Raw genomic sequence first — 12655 nt, 5'->3', positions numbered from 1 at the left:
TTCCCTGTAAAGTTGCTCCTCCACAAACCAAAAGTCTCCGGACGCCAAATGGGCCGTGGAACTAGGGGAGTACGACGTAATATTTCGACCCGTCACAGCTATAAAGTCACCGGTCCTAGCAGACTTCGTGGCTGAGTTCTCCCCTGCCTTGCTCCCAGCTCTGTAGCAGGAGGTACGCCTCCGAGGCGAAATTAAGGAAGAGGGAGAATGGATCCTACACGTTGATGGATCCAGCAACGTCAGAGGAGATGGAGTAGAGATATTGCTTACCTCGCCAACCGGGAACACAGCCTCAAGGGCCGTAAGATGCAACTTCAAAGCAACCAACAACATAAGCGAGTACGAGGCCCTAATCGCAGGCCTAACCCTCACCCATCAAATGGGGGCAGAGAACATCCAGGTCTTCGACGACTCCCAGCTGATAATCAACCAGGTACAGGGGGAATACCAAGCAAATGAAGACAGCATGATCCAGTATCTGGCGGTCGTTCAGCGACTAATCAAGAAGTTCAAGAGCTGCAAGCTCACTCAAATCCCCCGGGAACAGAATTCACAAGCCGACGCCCTGGCTAATCTAGGGTCCTCCCTTGAAACGAATAGCCAGATGAGTATCCCCTTGCTCGTTCTTCAATGGCCAGCTACCCTGGAGGAACCCTGTCAGAGGAGGTCTCTGTCGTCGAAGAAGGCAAAACATGGATGACCCCCTTAATCCGGTACCTGGAGGCCGACATCCTCCCGGAAGACCGCAGCGAGGCCAGAAAGATCAAGAAGCAAGCCACGAGGTACTGTATCTCCCAGAAGATAGCTGTACCGGAGATCTTTCTCCGGCCCGTACCTGAGGTGTGTCACACCCCGAGAAGCCGCTAGAATCCTTGAAGAACTACATGAAGGAGATTGTGGATCCCACTCTAGCGGCATAAGCCTGGTGCTCAGAGCCAGGAGGGCTGGTTACTACTGGCCCACGATGGCCGCCGACGCGGACAGACAAGCCAAGCACTGCGACCAATGCCAAAGGCACGCTCCAGTGTCCAAGCTTCCCACGGAGAACCTCAAGTCCATAAGCTCACCATGGCCCTTCAGAAAGTGGGGCATGGATATAGTAGGGAAATTCCCTATGGCGCCGGGGCAGAAGGTCTTCCTTCTGATAGTCACTGATTACTTCTCAAAGTGGGTCGAAGCAGAAGCACTGAGCCGCATAACAGATCTCCAGATCCGCAAGTTCCTGTGGACCTACATAATCATTTGCTTCGGGGTCCCCCACGAGATCGTCACCGACAATGCACCCTAGTTCACGAGCCACAAGTTCAAGGAGTTCTGCAAGGACTGGGGCATAAAACTAACTTTCGCCATACCCCGACACCCATAGTTTAACGGACAAGCCGAGTCCATGAACAAAACAGTGGTCAACATGCTTAAAAAGCGACTGGAGGGCTCTCACGGGAAGTGGGCGGAAGAACTACACGGAGTCCTTTGGGCCTACCGGACCACTCCCAAAACAGCAACAGGGGAAACCCCCTACTCGCTAGTCTACGGCTCTGAGGCCATTGTACCTACATAGATGCACGTAAGAACAACGGTCTCCGGACCTACCTTTCAGGAGGAGAACAACGAGCTGATGGCGCTAAGCCTCGACCTGCTCGACAAAAAAATAGAGGCCGCTCGACTAAGAAACTGGTCCTACCAGCTGGGCATCGCCAGAACGTATAACAAGAAAGTCAGAACCAGAACCTTCCAGCCAGGGGACTGGGTTCTACGACGAGCAGAAAAAATGACGGGGAAACTCACCCCAGGGTGGGAAGGACCCTATAAGGTCATCGAGGTTCGGTGAGCAGGCGCCTACAGGCTGCAAGATAGCAAAGGTAAAATACAACCCAACTGCTGGAACGCCCTGCGCCTCAAAGCCTATCATTTTTAATACGATCTCCGGATCATGATTTCTATACTACTATATACTATTTAAGCATTATGATTTCCTACTTCTATGTATGCTAAAAGTCTCCGGACAAAGCCTATAATAAAATAATTCCAACTATAAAAGCAGAGGGGAAATCATTATACTTAAAGGGGCATACGAGCTGGATCAGGTCTCCGGAGACCTCCGATCCTGGCCAACCCTCACAAAATTGGCACGACCACAGTGGCACGCCCACAAAGAAGCAAAACGGGTATGAGACATAAAGCAGGAATGGGTATGCGCAAGCCTGAGTATGCTTTCAAAATTACCTAAAACCCCTGTGCAGCCTAAGGCGCATCGGGATCCCCAGAGTACCAATGTGAAAAAGTACATGTATTAAAACGCTACGAGCTACACGATACAGGGAACTCATGGTATATATTCATTGCAAAAGTATTGTGAAGTACAGGGAGCAATATAAATCCTGCTTCTCCGGACGTGGAAAGCAGCGTAAGCGTGGCACTTGGGTCATAACACCCACACCAGCACCCTCTAAGCCTGTCAGTGACTTCCTGCAGAAGCAGAATACAGCATAGGAACTCGATAGTGGCCAGCTACCGAACGGCAAAATGCGAAATCCAAACAGGTACCGGTAGTAGTCTTGCCTAGGAAGGTGGAGTACGGTCCCTGCGAAAAAACAAAACATTTCGGGTTCCCAAGGAACACCGGGTCTTTATACGAGCCCCCGATCTAAAGAGGAAACCCAAGGTTCCCCAAACGATTCCGGGTGCTACGCATAAAATCTAAGGAAGAACCTCTGGGTTCCCTATAGCCTTCGGGTTCCAATCAAAGATCTCAGGGTCGAAGGAAGAACTTCCAGGTTCCTATGTGGCCTCAGGGTTCCAATGATAAAAAGATGTTAGAACCTCTGTGCAGCCTAGGGCGCATCAGGTCATTACAACTTAAAAAAAAAAACCTTCGGGTTCCAGACAACGATCTCCGGATCCAAACCTCCGGGTTCCAACACGGCCTCAAAAGCTTAATACGATTCTAGAAAAAAAAGGATAGAACCCCTGTGCAGCCTAGGGCGCATCGGTGTCGTTACATCCCTAAAGGACCTCCTGGTTCCCACACGACCTCAGGGTCCAAATACACTAGGGTCCCGATACGATCTCCGGATCTAAAGGAAAAACCTTGTACTCTCATACAACCTTCGGGTCCAATCACAGAAACCTCCGGGTTCCAACCACGATCTCCAGATCTAATTAGAGAATCTCTGGATTCCTACATCGCCTCCGGGCCCTAGCCTCGGTCCCAGGACCTAGAGAAAAAACCTCAGGGTCCCAAACGCGATCTAAGGATCCAAGGAGAGCCTCTGCTCCTCCACAATCTCCGAGTTCCCAGACGACCCTCAGGTACTCATGCAACCTCCGCGTTACGAGATCATTCTCTAGACTCCAAGAGTTTGTATCCTAAACCCCCGGGTTCAAAGCCCATTCCTCTGGGCACATCAATAAATCTCTGGATTCCTGAAAGACGACCTCCAGGTCCAGGGCAACCCCGTTATCTTAAAATAGGCCTATGATCTGTTCTCCGGAGTCCCAACTCCTAAGTCCTCGACTATGAAGAACGCACCCTGCTATCTCTCAAGAAAGGAGATCATCAACAAAGGGTCCACTACGCAGAAACTAGAATAAAATTAGAAATCCGAAGGCGTTCTTTTTTTTAAAAAAAAGAGAAAAGGCCACAGCAGGGCCAACGTTTTACAAAATAAAAGGCACAAAGGCCTGAAGACAAGTTTTAAACCCTTACAGAGGGCAGATAAACACAAAAGAAACCCCTAAGGGGTTGAAAAGTTCAGATAAGGATCAGGAGGCAGGAGGATCGTCGGCGACGGGCTCCAGAGTCTTCTCAGTCTCAGTCCCGCTTGGGATCGATGGCTCTCCCTCGAAGGTAGGAACAGGGAGCCCCTGGAACTCAGCTTCTGAGGTTTTCACCATCTTGTATTGCTTCAGCGCACCTTCGAGATCCCATCTCTCCGTCTGATGGTTGAGCCACTCCCTCATCAACTCCCTGCGAGCCATCACTCTGGCGCCGCTCACCGCCATAGTCTTCTCAGCATCAAAGGTCTCCGCGGCGCACCTCAAGTCTTAAACCTCCTCCTCCCGCTGCTCCAACTCTTCCCTCAGGGATACGTTGTCCGCCGCAGCCAGTGCCCCAGCCTTATCTTTATTCCTCACCTTAAGCTTCAGGGCCTTGATCTCCTTCTCCTTGGCTAGGACGTGATCCTTCTCCTCATGTAACTGCAAGGTCAACTCAGCTAGGACAGCCTTGAGTGAAGCATGATCACCCATCCTCTCACCGTGATGGAACATCTGGGACATTGCCTGCGAAAACAAATCGATCGTTAGTGAAAAGAAAAAACGAGATACCAAAAGAAATTAACAAGAGGATAACATGTTACCGGGAGGAGATTACCCTGGATGAGTTGGATGGAGGCTGAAGAATCCCCCTCTGGAAGAATCACCGGAGTCAAAGGGAACACCTTAGTGTTGAGGTTAGCCAAAACCATGGCTGGATCGCTCGACGATGATGGAGAAACCTTCCGGGTAGATCCCGAAGCCCTAAACTTCTTTTTAGAAGAAGAGGCTAGAGCAGTCGCGGCCTGCGCCTGTTGCTCTTGATGAACTGAACCTCATCGTCGTTCTCACTAGGGGCAGCCTTCTTAGGCGCAGCTTTCTTCGCCGACATGACCTCCAAAGCCCTCTTATACTCTGCCAATGCCTTTTCACCTTTGGATCCTGACATATTACCTCTTATACTGATTTGCAGTAAACAAAAAGATAGCTCGGAGCTTACCCTAGATGCTGCAACGCTCCAAGGCTTATTTCCTCACAAGGAAAGGGACTTGACGACGCTCGATGGGGAGTTCCAGTACCTGCTTGATCGTCTTCTCTCCCAAAGATGGATCCACACTAGGAATATCTGCAAAAGGGAACAATAAACGTTAGTCTCGTGATACACTCATTACCCTCACGACTTTTATTACCCACCAGCTGTGCACCAAACAGTGGAGAAACCCGGGAGGTACATAAAAGCAAAATTCTCGGTCCAGTGACCATCAAAAACCGGGAGACGCTTTCTCTCCTTCTTCACGACCTCCTGAACAGGAAGCTCTCTGCCGCGAGGGTGCAAATGATATCTCCGTTCCCCACCATTCAAGGGGGTAATAGCGTACGAGTACAGAACCTCGGCAACCCCGATGGTGAGACCTTCGAGATCACATAGGTTTTACAGAGCTACCAGAATTCTCCAGGAGGGAGGATTCAGCTGACCAGGAGAGATCTCCAGCTCCTCCGACCCCTTCGCCACCAGTGAAGGAACTCGATCCCTAAAGCCCGACTCGAAAAACCCTTCATACACCGGGTCATTGTTAATCTCGAAATCCGAGACTCTATCTATAGGACCTAGAATCATGATGACGACGTCATCAGAAAGATGGTACTTCGCTCGCCAGGTTGCAACTTCGTCCACGCCTATCGACGAAAGAGGGCCCACCGGAGGAAACTTATGTACCTCTCCAGACGGTGAAGCAAAGTCGGCGACCTCGCAGCTAGGGTTCTCAACCACTGCGGTAAGATCCAAAGAAGAGCCGGAGGAATCCATAGATTCAGAAGGACCGCCATCGGATCTTTGTTTTCTCGACCTAACCCTACCACCTATAGAAGAAGAATCTAGAGAGAGACCTGGCTTGGATTTCATCCTAGAGGTCTAAGCAAGAATCTGAAAGGGGAAGTCGAAAGCAAAGAGAGAGAAGAAAGGAGATAATACCTGAAATGAAGAACTTGAGCAAAGCGGCGATTTTGGAGAAATGATAAGGGAGAGAGAGGGAAAATAGGAAAGTTGGAAAGCCGCTAGGCGGCAAGAGCAGAAAGAAGGGTAGTAAGCCCTAGGAGGATCCCCACGCGCCACAAGGAGGACAGCACGCGAGGGAGCAAATTTCGAGGCTTCATCATGGCCGTCCCCTCTCTCATCAACGCGGACCTAAAGTCTCTAAGAGACCCGAAATTCATCCAAAATCCCTCCGCGATATTTATGCCGGCGTTAGGGCCTGCTTCTACGTTAGTTCCTCCTCAAAAAACATCAGAGCTCCAGGCTCCACTGTTTCTGAGACGCCATCAGAAGTCCAGAGCTTCTCATCTTCTACTAGAAACCAGCAGTTCAATAGCGCCAGACCCCAGTTTGGAATAAGGGGATCGGTTCTCCCCCGGGTTCAGAATGTGGTTCCGGCCTGAGTGGAACCCGAGATAGCAGGACTACTGGAGCGATGTCCTGCCTGAGGGAAGCCTGCTGAGAATGAGCAACTCCGGTTGACTTGAGTGCACAGGTTATTCCCCGAGTTCGATAATGAAATAGAGCAATAAGGGACAAATTGTTGAGGAAAAATACTCAGGTTTTGAATTCTTCCAGACCCCAGGAAGGACACCGGCCTCTGGATCCCCGCTGGAAGGAACCCCGGTTCCCAGGATCCCCGCTGGAAGGAACCCCGGTTCCTTGCTATGGAGTTTTCCAGGTCCGGTCCCAGGAACGCCCCCTTCCCCCCAGGGAAATGGAAAACTTCCGATAGGGAGAATCTTCCTAATTCCGAATATGGAAAAGTTTAACCTACTCCAACCGACTAAGGCCCGCCTTAGGAAGACTATATAAAGGGAACCTAAACCCTAAAGCAAGGGATCGACACTTCGAGACTTAGAGATTAGAGCTAGGCGGCTAGAACTAGGGTTCTTACTCAAAACTGTTGTAGTTCAAGCTCTTTGATCTAATAAAACGTCTCTTTCTACTTTCTTACTTGCCAATCAATACAAATACCAGCCTTGTCCATCTTTATGTGGTACTCACAAAGATCCTACACAAAAATTCCCTAACGGATGGTATCACTGCAGCATTGCGATCCTACGATGATCCTATTGACTCTGCGGCGACTATTGTTGTTGCCCTTCTCGTCCTGTCTCCTCCCACACTTTTTTCCCGATTGGTTCCCTTGGAGGGAGTTCTCCGTTTGAGGGGGCTTATCATTTCTTTGAAGGCGGTCTGAATTGCAGGCGAGATTTTTTATGTAACACTTCGGCGAATTCTCCCGTGAGAAGCTTCGCGGCCAACCTAGCACCGAGAACTTTGCAGTTTACGGTCGAGTGGCCGCGGGCCTGGTGAAATTCGTAGAAGGCGTTCTAGTCGTAATTTGGATTTCGGGTCCATGTATTACACAAAGCTTGACCTTTCAGACTTGTTTAAAGAATCCGATCCCATGTATACCAAGCCCCAAGACAAGCAGTTGAGTCAGGTTTAGTGTTGGAGGTCAGCTTTGGTTCCTTCAAACAATCTCAGCAAGTGTAAATAGTTGACAGGTTGATCCACTTTAGTATCTTTAGTACTATATGCAATCAGTAAGTCTAGAATGGTGCAAAAGAGTGGTTAGATAACAAGCAAAAATCTAATAAGTTCATTATCCCCTTCTTGACTCAATAAAACTCTTTTGAAAACATTTTAATAAGACTCATGAACACACTAATATCAGTAAACATCCCTCCAGACTTAAATTACACTATCCCCAGTGTATATCTAGTCGGAGTTATGGTGAGAAATAATCATAAGTACATAATTTAACAAGTAAGAACGATGACCTGCTCAGTGTCATCGGTCTCATCGATATCGAGTTGGTCTCATCGGTCGATGTGCTGAGGAATCGTCTACTCGGATATTTTTTTTTTAAAATAGCAAACTAAAACACAATATCAGTATAACCTCCCCAGACTTAAACAACACTGTGACCAGTGTTATACAGTCTAAGATTGGTGGGAAAATTAACCATAAGGGCAATATTAACAAGGTTTCGCGAGTATACCTGCCATTTATGTGAGTATCGATCAACACTGTTAAGTGGTGATCGATACTTGTGATGCTCTGTCGAGCGATGCTGCGCAGCCATCGTCGATCCTTCTGCAAACTCGTCTTCCTCAGATCTTTTCCTTTTACCTAACATAAATAAAACACAAAAAGTTAGTAATAGGTAACTAATAAAACAATTCAAATTTTTTTTTGATGAACAGTGACTGCTACAGTATCTCTGCTACAGTATCGTAGTTACAGTAACTCCTGATTTTCTGTTACAGTGTCTGTCGATGTTTTGCTACAGTGTCGCTCAATTTTCTTGCTACAGTGTCGCTTGATTTTCTTGCTTCAATGTCGCTCGGCGCTGCTACAGTGTCATCGTTAATGTTCAATTTTTTTTTAACCTAACAGTGGGTTGTTTCCCACTCAGCGCTTATTTTAAGTCATTAGCTTGACTTTGCAGATCTGATTTAGTCCGAATGAGAATGAAAACATGCTCCAAAACAAGTCTCAATGTCTGCTCTTTGAAGCTTTATCATTCTTGTATGAAAGCCTCTTCCATAGACTCTTCTCCTTTGTCTATCATCTCAGCAATAAGGAGCGCTCGAACCTTTGCAAATGGCTGCGAGAAGCATCTGCTGCGCACTCTGGATTTCCTGACACCATATGAGAAGCAAGGGATAAATGATAACTGAGAATCAACTTGATCCTTTTTCTCTTCTTCCAATTCCTCCTCTTCTTTCCCTCAAACTTGTCTGATCGCGTGGTAGTATCTCCATCCCTAAGTTTCCACGCACATCGAACTTCTTCTGCTCTGATATGTGAGTAGTGTCGATCGATGGTGAAATGTAGCTATCTTTCTCCTCAAGTCTTCAGCGCACGCCTCATCAAAGAAGTTACGCAGGAATGCGTTCTTGATGTCGGCCTAGGATGTAAGAGACCCTGGTGGTAACTGCTTAAGCCAATGGGAAGCCTCTCCAGCATGTGAGCACTTGAAGAGCTTGCAGACAATGTAGTCCTCAGGGACTCCATTGACTTTGATAGCAGATATAAGATCCTCGAAACCTCGGATGCTCGTGAGATAACCCACAGTAGGGTGTCTGTCCCACGAGTGTGTAGTACTGCGGCTTCAACTCGAAATCGCCCCTCCGGATAGCTGGAGGACGAATAGCTGATTTGTTGGCATAGAACTGATTTGGACGGTTGTAATCAGCCAACGTTCTGGGTCGATCAGCCTCATCTACAGGTTGAGCAGCTCCTGTAGCATCAGTACCGGGCTCAGGGGCCCCCTGAGCATCTATCCTCATACCTGCTGCATTACGCAGATGATCCTCATGGTCATGAAGGTCTCCATTCTCATCTCGCACAATAACTTAAGTCGCAACCATGTCTCGCGGCTCCGTATCGATCGATGTTCGGGATGAAGTATCGATCGATCTTTGGGATGAAGTATCGATCAATGTCGGATGGAAGATATCGGTCGACGGAAGAGTAGCTTCGGTCGATGATGGTGATCGAGTGTCGGTTGATGGTGATCGAGTGTCGGTCGACGAAATTGGTGTCTGTGTCGACGGTGGTTGGCGAGTGTCTAAACTAGTGTGGTTGTCGATCGATGACGAGCACCTTTCTTTGCGGATCGAGCGTTCCAAGCTTGTAGGATCTGATGAAAATAGCAGTGGTGTTTCCTTGTTGCTTCTGGTACTGTTGGGAATGCACCTGAAGTGACAAGAAAGAAATTTAAGTCAGAAAAAGGTTTTAAAGAAATAACCTAGACTAATCAGATTAAATTTATAGGTGATCAAAGCTTCCCGGCAACGGCGCCAAATTTGATCTCACTCAAATTACCCAAAAGAGTGAATTACTCTCTCAAATAAGGGGTTCAATTGTAGTACTTAGGAATCAAATCCACAAGGAGCTAGAGAACCTAATAAATCTAATCAGAGTGATTAAGCTAGGTTGATTATGTTTAAATGTAAATAACAGATTGTTAGCAAGGTAGTTGCTCGATTTGTTTGATTGGGTATTTGGAACTTAAATGAAATAGCTAGACTTAGGGTTTCTATTCAGGTAATCAAGATTATAATCCTACAGATGCCTAACAGTTGCATGCATGATATTATAGATCTCAATCGCTTATGAACAAACCGATCGATGATATTACGTGGATACGCACACCAATTAACCTAATGTGCACACTACCACAATCGAATGGTATGTCGATGTAGCACTTTAGGATCGAATCCACAGAGACCAACGATTACACTTTATTTCTATAGGATCAATATCAAGCTAAAACAATATGGGTGTTTTAAGATTTGAGGGTTTCGTGAGAAACAAGTAATAAAATTAATTAAAGTATGCAAATTAAAAAGAAGCCAACCTAGGGTTATTTCATTGGGTGTTAATACTTGTGAGCCAGAGAATTATTCAAGTTCGATTAACGGACTAGTCTAGAACTCGAAACACAATGCTAGATCAACCCACTATCGTGGTGTTTCACCTTTCAACGATCAGCCTCATTACCTAACTCTCGCTTGGATCAAGGTGTGACGATGAACATTAAGGTCAAGTCCATTAGGTTCACAGAACACCCTAATATCTACTTTCGCTGATTAGGGATGTAATGCTCATTCATAACAGATTTAGCAACCTATTACACGGTTAATGAACATGTTAAACCTAGGATCTAATATTAAGCTGCTAGTTTAATGCAAGCATTAAGAACATTTATGAATGAAGACAATTGAATGATTAACTTATTTATGTTTAGCTCATAGATCTAACACCCTAACACCATAGACTAAGCAAGCTGACTACTCATCCATGACAAGAGAAAACAGAAAGACAATAGATGAAGAAAACATGTGTAGATAAAATAGCAGAAGGGTTCAGGGGGTTCTTCTCTATGGTAAGAGAGATGGAGTCTTCTCCCTTTACAAAATATCAAATCACAAATCTCTAAAAGCTCTAGAGTTCTTTCTCTCTGAAAAAGAAGCATAGAAAATAAAAAGAAAGACAAAAAGAAGATATATCAAAGCCACATGCAGCTGGGAGAGAAAAATAGGGAGATTAGGGCAAATCCTGAAATAAATTGTAGTTTCCTTAGAAATCTCTACCACTGGAACATGCACTTGGGGTGTTCCGTGCGATCGGGAACAGCCATCAAGACTGTTATGCGTGAAAGTCACCGAAAGGTATTCTTTTCTGCCTCTTCTGTTCCAGCTGGTCCATCTCCCATCGAATGCAACTCTAGACCTGTCATGACTCAAAATGGACTAAAAGGATTCGATAAAGACTCAAAAATACTTTAGAAAACATTGTTAGAATGTATCAAAAACACAACATATCAATTCTCCCAGACTTAGATCCTTGTTTGTCCTCAAACAATGCCAAGCATCAAGAACATGGAGAAATGTTTGAAAGTGTGGGAACTCTCCTATTCTCAGCAACCATACTTTAACCACGAATCTCTGAACCATACAAGCAGTAAAACTAGGACAACACACCCTTACCAAAACCCCACTGACTGTTGTTCAAGATCGGCTCCATAATCTATATCTCAATCCGGAAAAAGTTACACTTTCCAGACAATCTTCTTACATTCAATTAAGAGTAGCGTGAGCTTCTTATCACAGGCACAAATTAGGGTAGATGGCCTAGGTATTAAACATGTTATTTGATGGTGGCCTAAAAGTGTTTAGGGGTTACCATTTTTTTAGAGGATGCAGGATATCGCACAAAACTGTAAGAGGGGACGGATCCATTGGTGTCCACAGCCTCTACTGGGTTTTGCTTTTTCTGGAACGACTGTTCTATTCTGTCTGGATCAGCCATCTGACTGCTCTGATCATCGGTCTGCTCTTCATACCCCAATCTTTTGCTCGACCTTCCCAGTGGCTCATGTTTCTTTGATTTCTTTCCCTTCTCCATCACCTTATTCTCGTTAATTTTTTTTTTTTTTTTTAAGACTGATATGGTGATGTGACGAAGAAGGAGGTAATACATGATGGTTCTGATTTCGCAACCATTTTGGTTCTCCACCCCTGCTCTTGCGTAGTTCTTTGGTTATGGAGCGGTTGCTCCCTTAATCTGTTTGTTCTCCTTTCTGACTGAATTTTCGCATGAGTAATGATATCAATCAAATTACCCTAAGGAGTGATTTTACTCTCTCAAATAAGAGGTTCAATTGTATTACTTAGGAACCGAATCCACAAGGAGCTAGGGAACCTAATAAATCTAATCAGACTTGTTAAGCTAGATGGTTTAATTGTTTAAATGTAAAGTTGCAGTTGTGGAGCAAGTAATTGCTCGATTGATTGGTTGAAGTTTTGGTGCTTAAAAGGAAATAGCTAGACTTAGGGTTTTTATTCATGAAATTTGGAATTATAATCCTATAGATGCCTAACAAGTTGGATGCATGATATTGTAGAGCTCAACACTTATAAACGAACCACTAGGCTCTCGCTTTCTAGGTTCGTCTATTGACCAGTGTCGATCGATGATTCTATATGAATATCGATCGATTCACTACTCGAAACGTTGACCGATTATTCTATTTGAATATTGATCGACGCTGTTGATCAATCGTTAATGCGCAGGTTGAATGTTCTCACTAAACTCACTAGATCAGCTCTCACCTTACTCTTAGCAAGATCTTAGCTCAATTAGAATGGTTTCAGGATGAGATGAAAGCTATCGCTTATATCTATCAATCTTTGGGCAAGTTCAGGTAGCTAATCTAGAATCAGGCATTAATGACAATCCTAATGATTAATATCACAACTTAGCAATCTATAGTTGGGGCTAATCCCTCATAACCTATTTAAACCCTAAAATCTAACAAGAGAACTACTCAGACATGGCCAAGCAATT

The 12655-nt window shown here is 45.7% G+C and overlaps 1 protein-coding gene across 1 annotated transcript; it reads left to right on the top strand.

Annotated features, from left to right (window-relative positions):
- The first annotated feature begins 379 nt into the window (after positions 1-379).
- LOC106330735 lies at positions 380-867 on the top strand. The gene is made up of 2 exons (XM_013769160.1): positions 380-579; positions 639-867. The coding sequence occupies exons 1-2, from the start codon at positions 380-382 to the stop codon at positions 865-867; spliced, it is 429 nt and encodes a 142-aa protein (XP_013624614.1).
- The last annotated feature ends 11788 nt before the right edge of the window (positions 868-12655 follow it).

This window comes from Brassica oleracea, chromosome C3 (assembly GCF_000695525.1).
Source record: "Brassica oleracea var. oleracea cultivar TO1000 chromosome C3, BOL, whole genome shotgun sequence".
NCBI lineage: Eukaryota > Viridiplantae > Streptophyta > Magnoliopsida > Brassicales > Brassicaceae > Brassica > Brassica oleracea.
The sequence above is the reverse complement of the archived record's forward strand: the minus strand, read 5'-3'. Positions and strand labels throughout refer to the sequence as shown.

What these genes read in the sequence shown, in the direction of transcription:
- LOC106330735 (XM_013769160.1), top strand. Translation starts at nt 380, where the DNA reads ATGGGGGCAGAGAACATCCAGGTCTTCGACGACTCCCAGCTGATAATC. An exon ending in GACGCCCTGGCTAATCTAGG is followed by an intron (nt 580 to 638) that starts GTCCTCCCTTGA and finishes TTCAATGGCCAG; the next exon opens with CTACCCTGGAGGAACCCTGT.